Genomic DNA, 20,708 nt, shown 5'->3' with positions numbered 1-20,708 from the left:
ATGGAACCAAGATTTGGGCTGCCTGTGATGTTGCTTCATCATATACGTGGAACTTGCAAGTGTATACAGGGAAGCCAGATGGAGGAGCCCCTGAGAAGAATCACGGGATGCGGGTTGTCCTGGACATGACACAGGGACTCCGTGACATCAACATCACATGCAATAACTTTTTAACTTCGCACAAGCTGGGACAGGAGCTCCTCAAGAGGAAGCTGACTATGGTAGGAACAGTACGAAAAAACAATCCAGAGTCCCACCTCAGCTGTTGAATACACTGACCAGGCCTATCAATTCCTCTAAGTTTGTGTTCACAGTAGACACGTCCCTAGTGTCCTACGTGCCAAAGAAAAGCAAAAATGTGGTACTCATGAGTACTCTGTGTAGGGATGGGAGAATCTGTGGCCAGGAACATCAAAAACTAGAAATCATAATGGATTACAATGCCACAAAAGGAGGGGTGGACAATTTAGACAAGCTGGTGACTGACTACAGCTGCAAAAGAAGAACCCTACGCTGGCAACTTGTGATATTCTTCGATATCGTGGACATCCCGGAGTACAACACATTTGTCATCTGGATGGCGTTGAACCCAGATTGGAACTGAGGGAAGCTCCAGAGGAGACGGCTCTTTCTCGAGGAGCTGGGCAAGGCATTGGTAAGACCTCAAATCCAGAGGAGGCAACATATCCCAAGGACCCCAGCTTCAGCTTCCATCGTGAGGAGGATTCAGGAGGAGGATGCTGGTGCCCCATCCGCCCAACCCACAGAACCAACAACTCCAACATCGGAAGTACGTGTGCGTGATGTTGTTGCATGCGTGTGTTTTCTAGGGCATGTTCTAGGGCTGTATGTAAAATTTGTCCTTCCAATTTGTTCAATTCAAAAATAAATATCAGTTGTGATGAAAACCTTTCTTTAATTTATATTTGTTCAAGATAAACATGATTTATTCCACCCACGAATTGATTGATAAAAGTCAAAATCTAAATAAATTGTTATGGCTGTATTGTTTGAAAAACACAATGTTGTGGGTCCATCAGACCCGCAAACATTGGGTGAATAACAAAAACATGAACACCAAACAAGTGTTAATGGTGAACTTCTACAGTATATCCACATTTCTAACTGCCTATGAAGTATATGGGATTCAAATAAACAAAGACAGAAATAAATGATCCCCCCCACTCTCTTTCTGTAACGATATAGAAATGAATTCAAGCACAGTCGGTAATCGACAAGATCAAGTTATTTTGTTATTCATGAAGAGTCGTTAAAATATCAGATAAGATTGAACTCTAATCTTTCAGCAGGATTAACCACGAGAGAAGGTGATTCTCAAAATAAATCTCTGTTTAAGAAGACGTGAGTAAAAAAAGGAAAATTGCAATGCCTCTAAGTCTCTCTTGTTTGTTAACACAATGAGGGACAGACTATTATTACTATATAACACACAGCTATACAATGGAATTCAATTTATTTAATATAATCAAGGCCTATTCATTCCATGAGAAACATTTTTACATGAGTAGGTAACTTTCCGAGACAGAACGTTGTTGGGTTCACTTTCTTTGAAGAGAAATGAGTGGTGAGAGGGTATACATAAAGAACATCTGTTCAATCTAATTGAAAAACAGATTTGTTTAACAGACTTCACAATATTTATTTGCAGGTTGACGGGCTTCGGCAGATATCAAATTGAAGATAATGGTGTAATGGCCTTGCATGTTCACCAAATAGCTTTTTGAGACAGTGATTTTCATTTAAAATAAAAATTAATACATATTCAATTGACCCGAAATGACACATGAAGAGGGGTACTTACTCAAAAGGAAATTAGTCCAGTGACCATGATCTCACAGAGCAGACTTAAACTTTTCCCACCCTCTGTCGCTGATGGTAACAACCTTGCATACCTGCATAGTCCTCTACACATTGTAATGGGACATGAGCCATTTCTTTCATTGTAAATAGTTGTGAACATGTTGTACAGAAATCCATTAGTCGCTTTTCTACATTATGTCCTAGAATTAGAAATGGAATACAATGTCTCAAGCCCTTGATCTTTATTATGGACAGTTTCATGTTTTACTGTTGTTCAGAGCTGAGCTACCCAGTCTGAGCATACAAAAGGTGTGAAGTTTACTTTTGCTTCTGCTGAACAGACAAAGTACAAGTCCCCCCATGTAAGTTTGTCACATTCAATAAACAAGCAATTTAGACAATGTATGTGATTTATAAAGTTAAATCAACTTAATTCCATCATATTAAACTGATAGTATTTCTTTAAGACTGTATAGGTTGAGAACAATCCCAGCATCTTATGTGGATAAAGGCATGCCTTCATCAACACAGTACTTTTTAAAGAAAAGCTACTTGGAGCAACAAATGATAAGCAGTTGACATTTCCTGTTTTTTCTGAATGCCGTTTAACATTTAGGTTCACAGTCAATAATCTTGATTGTAAAATACTTTTTACTTTTCTGGCTCAAATGTCAATGTTTTTTTTGCTTTCCATGTTAACAGCAAAGACAGAATTCTTGAGGAAATACAGTCAGGCCCAAAATTATTGGCACCCTTAATAAAGATAATCAAAAAAGACTGTATCAAATAAATAATACAAATACTGAGCTATATTGTATGCATTTTTGGGGGGTTGAATATTATATAATTTTGTACTAGTACAATTGCTCAGAGAAAGAGATTCTATATGCACAGCCAAAAAGCTAAATTGTTATGTCATCCAATAAATGTGTAACGATCATCTGAAAGAGGGGACCAAGATGCAGCGTGGTGAGTGTTCATATTGAAGTTTTAATAATACAAAACACTTGAACATAAGAAACAAATGAACGCCAACAGTTCTGTCAGCTGCAAACCACACAACAGAAACAACTACCCACAAAACCCCAGAGGAAAACAGGCTGCCTAAGTATGGCTCCCAATCAGCGACAACGATGTACAGCTGTCTCTGATTGAGACCCATACCAGGCCAAAACAAAGAAATACAAAAACAGAAAAAAGGACATAGAATGCCCACCCAAACCACACCCTGACCAAACCTAAATAGAGTCATAAAAAGGCTCTCTCAGACCAGGGCGTGACAAAATGTAAGCGCCTGGACATTGCTAAATGGCATTGGCGCTTGGATTGGGAACCTGTGCTATGGTTAGATGACATGAAAATAGATATCCTTGGGCACGCACACCAGTGGTGGGTTTGGCATCAGAGGAAAGACCTCTATGAAGAAAATAACCCCATGCCTACTGTATGGTGGTGGATCTTTGATGTTACAGGGCTATTTTAAATCCACTGCTCTTTGGGCCCTTGTTAAGGCCAACGGCATCATGAACCTTACCCAGTACCCAGATATTTTAGCCAAAAACCTGTTTGCCTCTCCAGGAGGCGGAAACTTGGCCGCAAGTGAATCTTCCAGCAAGACAATAACACTAAGCACATATCAAAATCCACAAAGAAATTGCTAATTGACCACAAAATCAACATTTTGCAATGGTCATCTCAGTATCCAGATCCAATTAAAAACCTGTGGCTGTCCATTCCATAAGCGTAGACAAAGGAAATCAAGGATCTGGGCAGATTCTGTGTAGAGGAATGTTCTAAGATCCCTCAATCTCATTAAACATGAAAACGCCTCAGTGACATTATCCTCGCAAGGTGATGTATTTAAAGGTAAAACTAAATCTCTTTCCCTGAGCAACTGTATAAAAAAATTTGAGCATACAATATAGCTCAGTATTTCTTTTATTTATTTTAAACAATCTTTTTTGCTTATCTACAGAAGCCCTGAAGCAAAATGTATATTTTTTGAATTACTTAGTCATTCAAACGAGATACTAAGTCATTCGAGATACTAAGTCATTCGAGATACTAAGTTCATCCTTCCGAGGGTCGCATGTTCAATCCCAGTGGAAGACACTTGTTTTATATGTTTTCATTTTAACCCTATCCCAACCTTAACTCTTACTTAAACAATTCAGAATGATTGCCATAAACTTAACAGTATAGTTGTTTTGTTTTAACCCTATCCAAAACTTTAAACCTTAACTTTAGCATTTAGAATTAATGAACAATGATGCTGAGCAGGAGGAGCAACTCAGGGTGTCAAAAACACTTAGAAATGTGATGTTTGGAGCAACTTCAAAACGTTTGGAGAAAAGTGGATAAATGTCAGAATCTGAAGTCAAATTGGTAAAAACATGAGATCTTGTTTCCCACTTACAAGCTCTGGCATTCAAAAGCAGCCCTATCAAAGAACTGTTAATGAATAATCATATCAATGGATGGAATCAGTAAATTAATGGCTGCAGCGAAGGTCTGACAAGCACAACTGGCACTGCAACAAACATGACCTGTTTCAGGAAACTAGGCGTGTGTCGCAAGTCACGACTTCATAGGAGTAAGTTATAGCCTAATGTTAGCTGGCTAACTAGCTAACATTGAACCTATTTGGTTAACTTTAGCTAGCTATGACAATCGGTTTGTATTGCAGTACTCTATGGATTGGGATTATGGTTCATTAGCATTCATTTCACTAGCTAGCTAGCTAACTACATGTCTAAATAAAAGACACCAAGTTAAAGCTTACTGTTAGTTAGCTAGCTGACGGCCCATCAAGTTAGCCAGGTGTGTCTGACGATAATTACGGCTATCTATTGTATAATTGTATCTGGACTGAGCAGTTGTCTCGGGGGCACATTCATGGCTTGGGGGGAATCTGCAAGCGTGCTGGTGTGTTTTTCCATGCCAGCGGGCTACAGTGCACAATTACCCACCACGAATCCGCACGAAGACGACTATGGTTGAGTTATTGTAGGATTTGGGGAAACTCCTTATATACTTGTGACTATGGCATTTAATGTAGACGAGTTCATTCGCGTTCCATCAGAGGAACTGTTAGAATTATGTACTGAAGAACAACTGTTGAAGATCGCTGAACACTACCAGGTTTAAATTAGTGATAAACGACCCAAAAATACTATGTTAGGTTGATATTGAAGGCCAATCTGATGGAGAGTGGTATATTTGAAGTGACCACTGGGGCAGACTCCACCGAGGACTCGCCACCTCCCCAGCGGTGTCCCCGGTTCGCTACAATGGCTGCTCCATCGGTTAGCACTAGTAGTCTTCCTTTTTAACAGCAGAAATAACTACTTCTGTTACAACTAGAGCATGAGCGGGTTCAGGAGTGGGCGTTGGAACAAGCTAAACTGGAGCATTATCGTGTTAAGTATGAAAAGGAATTGGAATTTAAACAGGATTTGAAGTGTGATGATCGTGTTAAGCATGAAAAGGAATTGGAATTTAAACAAGATTTGGACCGTGCGAAAATCAAGCTGCAACAAGAGCAGTTAGATTTGGTTAAGGAAGGAAGAGTTTGCTTTGGGAAGGTGACCCTGATTTACGTAGGGGTGGCTCCTCTCTCGGTCATGCCAAGGACACATTTGATATTGTTGGAAACTTACGGCTGTTGCCAAAAAGATTTATGAGACGTTCTTTTCATTGTTTGAGAGTGTTGCTGACGCTAGGAGTTGTCTGATTCTGATCACACTTTAATGTTGCAGTGTGTTGACTGGTAAAGTCCAAATGACCCAGATTGTTTACCTTTCATTATGGAGGGTTTTGTGTCTCTGTTAGGGAGTAAGGACCTAGTGCCAGTGAAGATCCTGAGGGACACAGGTGCCTCTGAGTCATTTGTGTTAGTCTGTCTTACCCTTCTCTGCTAAGACTGATTCGGGGAATAGTGTTTTAATTATGGGAATCGGTTTGAACACTGTCAGTTCCATTGCATAAACTGATGTTGGATTCTGAACTGGTGAAAGGCGAGGTAGTTGTAGGGATACGTCCTTCGTTGCCTACTGAGGGTATTGACGTGATCCTTGGTAATAACTTGGCTGGTGTGTATGGCCTGTCGTGTCTCCATCTCTAGTGGTTTCCGCTAAGCCGTCGTTTGTAGGGATTCCCGATGAGAGCGCGCAGAGTTTCCCATCGGTGTTCTCTGCGTGCACGGTGACGTGTTCCATGAGCCGTGGCGACCTGGTCACTGCCCCAGCTAACGATAATGTTACAAAGAAATGTCACTACTTTTCCTGTGATCCCGTTATCTGTGCCCCACTCCGATCTAATCAAGGAGCAATGGGCTGACCCCACATTAGAAGAGTTGCGTGACCAAATTGTGCCTGTGGAACAGTTGGGAAATGTCACGCATGGCTATTTTCTCCAGGATGATGTCCTGATGAGAAAGTGGGTGCCTCATAGTAGTTGTTTTGTGGGGGAGGCTATTAGTCAGGTTTTTGTACCAGTTAAGTTTTGTGAATTTGTGTTACACTTCCCACGACAATGTTGCTGGACATCTGGGGGTGAGGAAAACCTACAATCGCATACTGAGACATTTATTTTGGCCTAGGTTAAAGAGGGATGTTTCTGCATTCATCAAAACCTGTCAGACCTGTCAATTAACGGGTAAACCTAATCAAGCTATTAAGTCGGTACTGCTGTTTCCTATTCCCGTACTCAGCCAACCTTTTGAGTATCTGATTATTGACTGTGTTGGCCCTCTGTCTCGCTCTAAGAATGGTAGTATTTACTTGTTCACTGTGATGTGTCAGACCACTACTCTAGGTTTCCTGCTGCCTATTCTCTCCGGTCTATCACGACTAAGTCTATGCAAAAAGCTTTGACTCAGTTTCTCGCTGTTTGGAATCCCTAAGGTTATTCAGAGTGCCTAAGGTTCAATTCTAATCTGAGTGACCAAGTTCAGTTCTAATCTGTTTGGTCAGGTTTTCCAAAAGCTCCATATTAAATACAATTTGGCTAGCGCCTATCACGTGCAGAGTCAAGGAGCGCTGGGACGTTTCCATCAAACACTTAAGTCTTTGTTGAGAGCTTATTGTACGGAGATGGATAAGGATTGGGAGGAGGGGTTGCCTTGGTTACTGTTAGCCTCCAGGGACGTTTCAAAGGAGCTCACAAGTTTCAGTCCAAATGACCTAGTGTTCTGAAATAGTGTGCGTGGACTTCTAGCGGTGCTCCAGGATGACTGGAAGTCTCCTGAGCCACCTCAGTTCCTGTTATCTTATGTGTGAGATTTCTGGCAACGCCTGTATGCCGCTGGTGAGATGTCTAAAGAGAAGCTAATATCTTCACAGGGGAGGATGAAAGGAATATTTGATTGGCGAGCTGAGACTCATCACTTTAGTCCAGGTGACCAGGTTCTTGCTCTGCTGCCAATTGTTGGTTCTCCTTTTCAAGCCAAGTTTCAAAGTCCATAGGTGGTTATGCGACAGTGGACTGAGCAAAACTATCTAGTTGCCACTCCGGAACGGAGGAAAGTGCACCAACTGTATCATGTACATCTGCTAAAACCCTATTACGCAGGTTCCTCTGGGGCTAAAGTGTGGGAGTCTGCAGAGGTCAGTAAACCTGTCCTTTTGGCCGGTACTGTTACAACGCTGGGTTCTTTTTTATCATCTAGGTCCGTTCATGGTGAGGAGGATGTCCCTGGTCCCAATGATTGCGTACTGCAGGGTAGATTGAACATTTCAGAGACACTGGATGTTTTGGATAGCCTTCTCGGTCATCTACCTGCTGATAAGTGAAACGAGTTGGTCGGTCGGATTCTGAGTTTTCACGTTTTGTTTTCTGATACAGCTACACATGCAAACTTAATAGAACACATATTGATGTTGGGGATGTTGACCCGAACCGTCAGTGGTTCTATAGAGTTTCTTCAGAGAAACGGCATTGTCTGGATGCTAAGATCAGGTATTTGCTGGAGAGTGATACTGCAGAGCCTTCTTTCTCCAGCTGGGCTTCTCCCTGTATCTTGGTCAGTAAACCGGATAATGTTGTTGCTGACGCGCTCTCTCATAAGTCCTGTTTCTGAACGCGTCTGGTCCTATTGATCGGTGGACACGAGTTTTCTCATGTGCGATGTCCCTGAGTGTATGCGTGTCGTCCATGTGACTGACCACTGTTTATTTTGTGTTTTCTGGTTGCTCCTATCATCTGTTTCCTGCTGTACCCATTTTCTTCTTTGTTCTTTGTGCAGGGGTTGCTGAGGTCTGCGGAGGACAAAGTTGGCTTGGGCAGGGGGATAGTATTAACCAGGGCAGTATTTTGTTTGTGTTTTTGTTTGGACAACCCTCCCACTATGTCTGCCGAATGCTTTCTCTTTGCTCTTGTTTTCCTTAATAGGATGTCGGTGGGCGGAGCCGGGAGGGTCGTCAGTGAAATGGGACACACAGGTGTGAGGGCAAGCAATTCAAATAAATAATCCTAAATATTATGGAATTTAAACATGTATGTACATATAAGTGTCTTATATCAGCTGAAAGCTTAAATTATTGTTAAGCACTGTCTGTTTTACAGTAGCTATTACAGCGAAAACATGCCATGCGATTGTTTGAGAATGGCGCCCCACATCAAAATATTTTTCCACTGGCAGAGGTTTCATAAATTCACATATAATGATAAATATTCACTTACTTTTTGAAAATCTTCTTCTGATTTGTCATCCAAAGGGTCCCAGCTATAACATGTAGTGTCGTTTTGTTAGATAAAATCCTTCTTTAGATCCCAAAAAGTCAGTTTAGTTGGCGCCATTGATTTGAGTAAACCACTCGTTCAACTTGCAGAGAAAGGAATCCAAAAATGTGCCCCTAAACTTTGTTTCAACAAGTCAAAATATGTTTCTATTAACTCCTCAGATACCCTAAAATGTAATCAAACTATAATATTTCTTACGGAAAGAAGTATGTTCAATAGGAAACCGATTTTAGCAGGTGCATAATGTCTTCATGGCGCGCGCAAACGCGAATTTCCAAGACTGTGTCCTTCTGCTAAAATTGATATTTCTTATTCGTTTTTGAAGTTACAAGCCTGAAACCTTGAACATAGATTGCTGACACCCCGTGGAAGCCATAGGAATGGCATCCAGGGAGCTAATTTTCAATATGACCTTACTCTTGCATTTCTAAGAGGATGGCCTCTCAAAAAAAATGGGTTGGTTTTTCTCCTACATTGTTTTAACATTTCTTCAAATTGTTTTCTTTCCAATGGTACCAATTATATGCATATCCTGGCTTCAGGGCCCGAGCTACACGCAGTTTACTTTGGGCATGTCATTCAGACAGGAAGTGGAGAAAAAAGCAGTCTAGCCCTAAGAAGTTAATTGTATATAATTTACTTTATTTAATAAATATATATTTTTGTTATTCCTTGATCTCCACGTTGTCTCCCTCTTTGTAACGGGTTACGAGCCAGTTCATGATACGAGGAAAATTATCTAATGCCTCCCATCAAAATGAGCTGGCCCAAGCAAGCACAGGTTACACCTAAAGCATGAGTACTTGCAGCAAGTGGTTAACTTCATCAACAACTATGCAGAGGATAATGAAATAGTATACCAGGTCGCCACCCAGGACACAAACACTTTGGTGGAAAGCTGCTGCCATCCCATGTGACAAAAGCAGCAGTGTGGCACCTCTACAAGGAATCGATGACAACACTTGGTATGTAAAGCATAAACAACACATTTTGATTATTTAATTGACCTCCAACATGATTGGCACTACTTTTATTGATGTCACATTATTTCTATATTTTCCAGAGGTATGTGTAGTTGTGCTGTCTTCCTTCAGGAATCTGTGGGGAAAATTGCTGCCCCACATCTCAAGCACTAAGCCCAGGACAGACCTGTGCTTGCAGTGCCAGAGGAACAACTATCAGGTCTTCAGATCTGCCAATCTGCCAGAAGCTGTTAAGTCAGCCAAGCTGAAGAAGCAAGAGCAGCATCTCCTGCTTGTTCAGAGTGAGCGGTCTGTCTACCAGAAGATGGTTGCTGACTGCAAGACAACCGTGAAGACCTGCAGTTGTCTCTGGGGGCCCCTACTGAACTAGCAAGCAAAGACATCAGGATGCATTATAGCTTTGATTTTGCTCAACAAGTGAGCAACATTTCCTCCTTTATACTGATTAAGGACGTAGATTTTTTGGAGTGTATATCTATCACCTATATTGTTCTTGTACATACTGTATATTATTTTATTTATATTGACACTATCTATTTCTGATATAGCTACTATGCAAGCAACCATATGGCTGTATCGTTTTCACCTTCTGTAGAGACCCATCCACTTAGCAAGATGTGGCTGGGGGTTATAGCATTTATTTTACATGACCCATCAATTTAGACAAGTGTGTCTGGGTAAGTGGCATCTAACATTTAAACAATATTTGTATCTGGACACTTTCTGTTTACCTGGATTTTTTCCTTATTGTAGGCTACTACTTTTACCACTTTTAGTCTTCATCTTTACTACACTACTCACTGTTTAGCACATGATCTTAGATGTGAATCCTTAAAGAGATGGATTGGGCTGGCTTAAGAGGGTGTGAACAATGCTGAACGGGTGAAGTCAAATGAGAGCTCTCCAGTAGGTCTAGTACCAAAACATTTAACGGCCATTTTCTGAAAAATGAGTTTACAAGTTTATCAACTTTCAAAGCAGAATTACTTGCCTATTGTTCCTCAAATACAGTGCATGATATACCATTTTGTTGCTCTGAGTCTCTACTTTATCCAATGTAAAAAACACAATTTCAAATATTGCTACATAAGACCGATTTGAGCCGGTCAGTCACAAATGAGGCCTAATTAGACAATAACAATTTAGTCATTCCAATGAGATACTAACTTGTTTGAACAAGATACCAAGGGCTTTGGGGCTTCTGTACTCATCTTCATCAAGGGTTCCAATAATTTCCCTGATTGTAGGTTTCAAAACCAGCCATTGCATCAACTACCAAATAAATTATTTCTAATTATAAGATATGTGACATGTTGATATATGTACTTACTGATGCACAATGATGGACATAGACAATTCAAGTAGGAACTATGCAAATCTCTCTTATTCCAAACATTTTTGCTGCTAAAGAAAGGCAAACTCATTCAGCAATATTTATAAAAATATATTTCACAAAGTAGGAAACAATACAGGGTATCTTAGATTACATTACAGGGAGTGAATAATTAAACATACACATTTATAAGCATTAAAGCACAGTAGAAAATATGATCTGCATGTAAGACTATTTCATATATATTGTTAAGTCTACTGAGAACTGCCATATACTGTATCAGTACAAATTGAGTATGCACGCAGCTGAAGTGCCATTTTAGATTCTCATGTGCAAGAGCTAACGTGCATAGACAAAACCTACCACCTCAATGAAAGCTACAGATATTATCAGTAACTCTATGTACATGTCTTTTTGTCTAATAATATACAGTGTAGCACAATATGCAAGAGTCTGTATTTTATTTTTATCTGTTTTGTTACCAGTGGTTCCTAAATGAAATTGAAAATTGAGGGGTCGAATATTCACATCAATTAAATTATCCCAGCTATTGTGCTTAAATGGTCACTGGTAACTCTGTATACAGAATAATGATAAACAGTATACATTAATTGTATGTGTAAAAGTTCCCTTTCCATCCAATCTTTTACTATTCAGTAATTCCTGTTCTCTGTATACTTTATTAACAGCAATATCTAAACAACAAGTTCAGCTGTGATGAAATAGCTTCAGCGGTGGATAGAACAGTTGGGAAAAGGGATCATTCTAAACTCTCACTCACTTATAACCTGTAGCACAGAAACGAACGCAAATAAGAACAGATATATAAAAACTAATCATACAACGATAATGAGGAATCAAGACGATCATTTTCAAAAAACATTTGAATACAATTGCATTTAATGCTTGCTTCTGTAAAAAGAAGGCCTCAAAGTTTCTACATTTCTCTTTTTTTGTCTTTCGCTTTAGTCTTTTATAGGCTAATAATATTTGCAAACCACACTTGGAGCGTGTAAATACAAATAGTTGTATAAAGCAAGCTGTCTGGCTCAGACAGTTTATAAATGTGGCCACCTGGTATCAAATGATATCTAAACAAATTCATTTTAAAGCCAATATGGTAGTGGTTCTCATTTTGCTTTTTCAAATCATACATACATTCAACATTGTATTGTAGACCAAATATTGCTTTTTCTTTTAGTTTCCTATTTTATCTCTGATTATCTGGGTGGTGGGTAGAGATCTGAGATGAGGGCCACTCAGTAGTACAATTGTTCTGTGGTTGAATCTCCATGTTGTCCAAGAAGGCTGTAGAACGTCACACAATCCCTCTCTTCTTTCATCAGGCAACTACCAAGAATCCAGGTCTTTATGCTTCTGGCAGTCACAGCGAATGACAAATACCCAAAATACTGCTAGACACTCCACAACGGAATCTAAATTACACTCCACAAGAATCCTAGACCTCCTAATATCGACATTGTTAAGTTTGGCTCAACAATACAAAGCGCTTGACGTGATAGATGATGAACGCTATACTTCACTCTAAGAGTACAAAAGGTGGCCCCCTTTTTTAAACAGCTGTTTCTATAAGCCGGCAAACCCTAGCATAATACACAAGTATGTGGACAAAATCAAAGGGTATCTGCTGATCAAAGGTCAAGTCTCCTTATCACTTTCACCCACTGAGTAGAGCTCCCCAAGTCTTCTGAAACGCGGACCCCACTCTCTGAGGTAGTCATAGTTCTGGTCTGAGTCTGAGGACGCAGTCTCGAGGGAGCTCAGAGACCCAGCAATGGAGCCCCGTCCCTCATAGCCATAGATCTGAATTGAGTCGTAGGGAGGGGCTGTGGGGTCGTTGTCCGCCTCGTGGAGTCTGACATTGATGAACTCATCCACGTCCACACCGTTAGGGCCACCACTCTGCCTTGGCATGAACTGCAGGTCTGGCTTGATATCCTTGCGGGGCAGGTAACCATTGATTCCATCAGGGTTCTGCAGTGTGGCAATGTCGAAGGCCTCAGTGTCTTCTTCTCCACCCCCCTCATCGTCATACCGAATGATGTTCTCCCTCACATCTTCGTCATCTTTGATGATAAGTGGCTTGTTCTTGTGTCTTCTCAGCGTCACAAACAGCACCACTATAACTGCCGAATAAGAGGACATGTCAAAGTCATGTGCTCACAAAGACAATGTTTGTAGATTTTTGTTATGTCTATTTTTCAGATGTAATCAAATTGCATTAAGTATCAGTATTATCTTACCTAAAAGTAGTATTATGCAGGCCAGGATGGCAATCAAAGCTCCCATGCTGAGGCCAATGGGTAGGACATAGGCCTCTACGTTGCATGACTGGACTATTCCCTCCCTGCTGCATCCACATACCCGGATGGTCAACGTGTTAGTGCTGCTCATTGGAGGATTTCCATTGTCAGTCACAATTATGGGCAGGAAATACATCTCCTGTTTCTGGCGCCGGAAGGTGTCATGCTTGGCTAAAACACTGATGGAGTTGTCTGTGGGGAGAGAAAGTAGTTGTAAAAAATGGAGCAAACTAGCTTCTGCTGAGTAAGAGCATGTTTTTTGTAGAGTGACAAACCAAAATGTTTTGCAATCCAGTAAAAAAAATTATAATTCAAATGAGGTTGAGGTGATGACACTAAAAAAACAGCAGTGGCATTGGCTGCCAAGTGGTTTGTGGTCTCACATTTATATTCTGTTGATGGCTTCCAGTCACCTTCCTCCTCAACATATTCCAATAGCAGAACTCTGTAAGAGATTGAACCCTATTTTGTCATACCCTTACTAAGATGTGGAAATGAAGCGACGTCAGTGCGACACTGACTTAGAAGATGGTACAAGGGAACTCTGAGAGGTGCCAGGGGCTCTTTGATGACACTTCTGTGAGCTCTGTGTTCATTATCTAGCTAATCATATCCACTCACACACACATTGTCAAACACTTTTATTCCTGTTAGAGTCTACTCAAGCCGGTGTAGTAGAAAATATGTTTCTGATAGTCTCACCCTTACAGAAAAACATGATTTCACATTTGAAATCATGTGAAAACATGTTTTTGAAATACATTTTACATGTGATCACGTTTCAACATGTGTAGTTTCATGTTATCACATGTTGCTTTCCATGTTGTCACATGTTATCACATTAACTTCACATGTGATCACATGAAAACGTGTTTTTAGAACACTTCACATGGGAAATGAATTGTCTACCCTCTGTCTGAGCATGCGTGGCAGAGAAACGTGAAACATTAGCAATACAGCCTAAAGGAAACATGTTGTCCATCACATTGTAGCATCTTCATACCAAAAGTGTGAAGAAAATAATAATATTGATTCAACATGTGCTGAACCCTATGTGGTTCTGGTCAACAGTAGTCCAGTATATAGTACGTCAGTATACACTGACAAAACATTAAAAACACCTTCCTAATATTGAGTTGCACACCCTTTTGCCCTCAGAACAGCCTCAATTTGGCGGGGTATGGACTACAAGGTGTCAAACGCATTCCACGGGGATGCTGGTCCATGTTGACTCCAATGCTTCCCACAGTCGTGTCAAGTTGGCTGGATGTCCTTTGGGTGGTGGACCATTCTTGAAACACACAGGAAACTATTGAGCATGAAAAACCCAGCAGCTTGGCAGTTCTTTACACATACTTGGTATCTACTACCATACCCCATTCAAAGGCACTTCAATCTTTTGTCTTCCCTATTCACCTTCTGAATGGCGCGCACACACACACACACACACACACACACACACACACACAATCCACATCTCAATTGTCTCAAGGCTTAAAAATCCTTATTAACCTCTCTCTTCCCCATCTACACTGATTGAAGTGGATTTAACAGGTGACGTCAATAAGGGATCAGCTGGTCAATCTGTCATGTTTTGTAGACTCAGTGTTCGTCTCTGTTGGTAGAACATGGCACTTACAATGCCAGGGTTGTGGGTTCAATTCCCACAGGAGACCAGTACAACAAATATATTAATGTTTCCACTCACTACTGTAAGTTGCTTTAGATAAGAGCAGCTGGTGAAATGCTGGTTCCCATTGTGTCAATCTTTAGTGCAATCAATACAGCAGTAATACATTGATCACAATATTTACCTGAAAGTTTCTCTGAGGTATTTTAACTTAAGACTATGAGGTTAAAGCCTGAATTGCTTGTGTGCAGTAGGATATCCTAGCTGGATGAACCTGTTCCCTGGCCCTGGCAAACCCTATCCTCTCCACAGCACATTCACTGCAATTAGAGTCATCATCACAAACAAACCAGCACACAAGTTCATAAGGCCTGCTACTCTTCACTAGAGTGGCTCTGCCTGCAGTATGCAGATGGAAATAGTCATACAAGTGCTGTGCTTATTTCTCATGTAGAATACTGACACTTCATTACAGCTAGATGTAGACTTTAACAAGAACAGTGATTTCTTAAACTATCCAATTTTTGCTGGGAAAATGTGAACATCAAAATGTAAAAATCTGTCTCTACTGTTAGCGATAAATATATATTTGTATTAGTTTGTAGCAGTTGAATTAATATCTTAATGCTATCTAGATGTGAAAATATTGCTTCAATGTTGCCTATGGTTTCTTCATTACAAATTCCTCTAGATTCAGGAACTTATCCTATTTGTCTCCTAATACACCTGTTTCCATGGTGGCAGGTTTCCATTTAGATAAAGAGGCTGGTGCATTTAATGTCCTGATTATATATTTTCCCTTTACTAACAACTAGACACAGCAGTTCCTCTTGCCTGCAGCCTTCGCATCAAAACAGACGGACAGAACCAGATGAAGATTCTTCGCCCCAAGCTCTTTGAAAACATTACGCAACAACATCAGGATGAGCGTGGGCTCTTCAGTGAGAGTAATGGAAAAGAGCAGGGGAGGGGGAGAAAGTAGACCAGAAAGCCTGCTAAACCAATCACCGTATTTAGCAAACAAATGTAGTCCCATCTGCCATGCGGCAACAGCTCTCAGGAAGTTACCCTACATTGAGCTGCAAGACTACCCGCAGACTATTTGGATTCAACTAATTTACTTTCTTTCAAAATCCACTGGGGAGTAAACAGTAGCTGATGACCAGGCTATTGCGCATCTGCTAACTACTGGGTATGGAATTCTAACCAAATTTAATCGTCGATTGGACTAATATGCCGCAGGTTAGAAGACATTTTTTGTCATTCTCTCTCACATTCTGTCCTTACCTCCATTGTTTTTTATCGTGAAATTAGGATTGTTTAACATCTCTGGGAGGAGGCGGTATTCAAAGTAGTGTCCCTGTATTGGGTCATCCTTGTCGACAGCACTGACCGTCTGTATCACCTGTGGAAACAGACAGAAAGAGAGCAGCCCAATGCCATTAGAGAGAGAGGTCATCCATTACTTTGTTTTTGCCATCACAAAAAGCCTGACTGTGACATTGGCTCAGAGAAAATGAAAAATATCCTCCATTCATTCCAGGAATTTGAAATTGTTATCAATGTGGTGCTGTCTCATCTGGCACACTTTTGGTTCCTGGGTTCATCTATTTATCTGCCATCATAGTTCTTATCAAGCTGTATGTCTGTGATTGATTAGAAATGAGAATTCAGCTATCTTGGTCATTGGTCTTTTTTTATTTTATTGTAGTTGTCTGAATGAATAGGATTGATGTGAAGGAGAATGCAAAGCACTTGTGCAGAATTTTGGCAAGAGATCCATTGTGCCATCTGGAGGAGGACATGAAAGACAACTCTGAATTATGATTCACTCTGATCAATGCTGACTGCTCTGATTTTCCCTCGGTCTCTGTGTGTTGTGTCAGGGGAGGAGTCTCAGAGAAAGGCCACACTCCTGCCTCTGTACTTTCCCATTTAAATAAATAGGCTATAATTCACCATGGGTGATCATTACTGAGGAGATGCAGGGGGAGACAACAATGATGAATGCCCCGTACCTGGCCAGGTTTGCCATTTTCACAGAGGAAAGCCTCGTATTCCGTCGCAAACTCTGGGGCGTTGTCATTTATGTCCAGCACTCGGATGGCCACGATAGCCCGTGATATCTGGCTGTGGTTTCCTGATAAACAAAACCCAACATCAGACAATGAATACAATAACATTGGATACTGTACAGTGGGAAATTAAATCCCAGGTAAATTCCATGACCCAGATACATTTTTTTCTGTTATTTTATTTAATTCCCTAGGCTGATAAAGACAGATGAGAAGCCACATCAATCTGAGTTTTAGCTGATATCAAGAATGCAAAACAGGAGTGGTGAGGAAAAAAAAAAATCACATTCAAAGTGCTTTTGAAATCCCCTGAACACGCTCATGTTTTATGCATGAGGGTTAAAAAATGCATATTAATGAATCAACGGCAGCAGAAGTCTAAAAAGATAATAAAGGGCAATTTAATTAGATTTGATTTTTATTGGGATTATTCATCGCCTGTAATTGACAGTCCCTTTTGAGATAAATTATTGTATTTAATAAGTGTTGCAACCACTAACTTGTAGCTATTAATTTGGTCCATAGAGCAATAGATGTTGCTCTGGCTGTTGACACCTTTCCTTTGTATCTTTGTGAGACCATACAGATAGCTAACATTCAAAACAATGATGTACATGATGCATATTGTCACATAAGAAACAGAAAATGGTTTTGATATATGGTTGTGAGATACAAGGTTGGGATATAAGCACCCCTTAGCTCACTCACATAACACTGCAGCAAGTGGAGGATTTTACACTTAAGAATGCTTCAGGACAAAATGCCCAGAGGTGAGCATAAGAGAGGAGAAAAAGAGTGGGAAACAGAGAGAAACTAAAATAGACAGTTTGCTAGAAGGTGATAGATGGACAGAGTGGGAAAAAAAGAAGTGTCCACATTTTCCTTGTGCTCTGTTAATGTGACTTTCACTCCACCACAGCCAGCATTGCCATCTGATTAGTCAGATGTCAACTGGTGCAAGCAGCGGAACGCCACACCGTTTGGGTGGCAAATGACAATGGAATTGGACTGGGAACACAGTTCTTCCTCTTCACGCCAGAGAGGATTCCTGCTTGCCTCCAATCCACAAAGAATAGTAAACAGCCATATTTATTTTGGTAAATTTCTATTAAGTGTGCTCAGTGATGCTGCTGTCTTGAGTCACAGTCACTTTAGCAAAAGTCATGAAAGGCACAGTGAAATGTAGAACACCAGACTTGACAAAGCTAGCATGAATATCAACAGAGACACATTGCATTCACAATAACATGCCACGAATGTATGCTCTACATCATATTTTTTTTTTAATGGTTGTGGCAATTAGTGTGTTTCACTTTGATTATGAAAGGTGAGGAAGAGCAAGTTACAAGTATTGTACATTTCTCATTCAATAGCTTCAAGGTGTACATTACATTTTATAGCAACATACAGTCCCCCTGAAACAATCTGTATGCAAATAAAGGTTTACATATGGTTTGAGTTGTTTGTAGTTCTACCTCAAATATGTTGTATAGTCAGTCAGTTTCCTGGATCACAGATGTTCCTGTATCTGTAATGGAAGCTGGCATTGGTGCATACAACGTTGGTGTTTGTGTTTACAACTGTTTATTTGATACTTCTTAATGTACTCGCACTTCCACAAATTGACTACTGAGCTGTTTAATTCAATCAAAATTCGGCAGATGAACATATTTTCCACCCCTGTGATTTCAAACTAATTATTTGTACCACACTCTACGGCCATTAACATCAAATAGGTTACAAGTGCGAGACTATTTTATAGAGGATTATGAAAGCCAGTCACTCCTTTGTTGGAGGCAGCAATGAAGTTGTTCAAACTGTGTTCGTAAACAGATCTGAATGTTCACAAGCAGCTGTCTTCCCCTTGAGTTTACACTCGTCCTTCAACATTGCATTGATTTGAAAAGGAAATTGCATTTAGTTAATTATGTAGTAGACCACAAACAGCGTACAAATATCTATTGGAAATGTTACTTACTGATTTCAGTGGCTGTTACTGTGATGTTGTGCCACATATCTGTCTCTCGGTCCAGTGGTTTGGCCAACGTTATTTTCCCATCATCTACGTTAATATTGAACTGCCTCTCCAGATCGGTGTGGCGATCAATAAAGTACCTACAAAAATAGAGAAAATCATTAGAAGTTCTACATGCAGCACACAACTAACCGTTCTCGACAATCCCTTGGGTGTACTGACTAATGGCGACGTATCCATCAAGAGGTTCCTGTGGATGAATGAATGGGAAAAGCAGTAGGAAGTCAATTATCATCTAAGGATTAATTACAGACCTCAGATTAGCAGGAGAGGACATTAAAGCACAATATGGTTTAGGAGGCTCTTTAAAAATTAAAGTGGACATGAGTCTGGTTTGGTCTCCAAACAGTGGCTCCTTAATGTTCCCCTCCCTACAAATAGGTCACCAGTGAAGTCTGCAGGGACCAGCAGCATCAGCACCATCATCCTTCTTTACATTCTCTCCTTTCCTTGTGACTTTACCTTGACCTCGTTTGAAAACTTCACAGGGGTCAAACTAAGAAGAGGTGGGAAAGTCACAAGGTAGAAGGGATACAATGTAAAGTTGCATTTAAATTCAAATCCAAATCAACCATCCTCGTTCACTCTGATGTCCCTGTACTGTGGATTGAAGCAAGACGGAAGTAGCATTTCAAGGGCAACAACCTTATATATAATTCAACAACCTCACCAATAGCAACAACATGATGAAAATTGACCATTAAAAAAAGCCTCAAGTTAATATTTATGTGGATTTCAAAAATCATTGTAACTTTAGAACTGGATTTGTCACAATGCATTGTGTGGTGCCAATTCCTCAAACGCTTTCAGAAAGGACATGCGTGCACACTTGGCATGTGAAAAACATGTTATTGATGTGAAAGTGTGTTATTTTTTATGTTTACTTGAATGCATACGTTCAATATTTAAATGCACTCAATGCCACACAACATGTTATCAACAAATATGAATTGCCCTTAATTAAGGCTGCCAGTCAGAAAAATCAAAGTCACCAAGAGCAACAAGGCCTTTAAAAGGTATTTTATATGTGATCCGATTCAGGAAACTAGGTGTATGTCGCAGAAATGCCTTCTCGAATATGTGAACTTTCATGTGCCTTAATAACAAACTTGTATGCCATCTGTAAATACAAATAACATTGTTAAATTACGTGCCTTGTTGGTTAAGCCACAGAAAAAGTCAGCAACCTTCCCGCTAGCCATGATTGGCTGAGATAATGAGTGGGCTGGATATACCGAGAGAGATATACCAATTTTGGATTGGTCTGCCATATTGTCTATTTGAGCTGGTCAGTCTGTGTTGGTAATCCTGTCGAACGCAGCTTTTTTTAAATGTTTTGTGTAGTCGATCTGCATAGCTACGTGTTGCTCTCAACTCTCTGGAGGATCAAGTTTTGAAATCAGTGGAATTAGACTATGATAGCTAAAGAGATGGAGAAAACACCTGTCTCGGGATTACATCTTCAAACTAAGGGCAACTGTGGAAGGGCATCCATGACAGGGAGACATGTCCATCATGCATGATGATGTATACAGGTAAGATAGTGTAGCGTTAGCTAGCTACATTTTCAGATATTACACGTTTCTAATTTTGGCAGAAAGTGGTTTCATTTCAAGCTAAAGTGTACTGTTGGCTAGCTAGCTAATGTTAGCTGGCTGGCTCCCTAGCTGACGCTATTATTTAAATCTCACAGCTGTTTGCTTTGCTAGTTAGAGCCTAATGTTAGCTAGCTAACATTGAACCTGGATGGTTAGCTCCCAGCATAT

General features: G+C 40.3%; 1 protein-coding gene across 2 annotated transcripts in view; it reads right to left on the bottom strand.

Moving 5' to 3' along the window:
- Positions 1-10,976: 10,976 nt before the first annotated feature.
- LOC115167410 (cadherin-8-like) overlaps positions 10,977-20,708 on the bottom strand; it is a 73,243-nt gene continuing 63,511 nt past the window's right edge. The window contains exons 8-12 of one of the 2 annotated variants that reach the window (XM_029721815.1): positions 18,886-19,022; positions 16,851-16,972; positions 16,120-16,237; positions 13,143-13,394; positions 10,977-13,025 (exon numbers count right to left, since the gene is read on the bottom strand). In XM_029721815.1, coding sequence (XP_029577675.1) covers positions 12,538-13,025; positions 13,143-13,394; positions 16,120-16,237; positions 16,851-16,972; positions 18,886-19,022 — 1,117 coding nt within the window. In that variant the 3' untranslated portion in view covers positions 10,977-12,537. The remainder of the gene's footprint in view (positions 13,026-13,142; positions 13,395-16,119; positions 16,238-16,850; positions 16,973-18,885; positions 19,023-20,708) is intronic. The other variant, XM_029721816.1, reaches the window with a different exon arrangement.

The sequence above is a fragment of the Salmo trutta genome, chromosome 29 (assembly GCF_901001165.1).
Source record: "Salmo trutta chromosome 29, fSalTru1.1, whole genome shotgun sequence".
Lineage (NCBI taxonomy): Eukaryota > Metazoa > Chordata > Actinopteri > Salmoniformes > Salmonidae > Salmo > Salmo trutta.
This window is presented reverse-complemented; position numbering and strand designations above follow the sequence as displayed.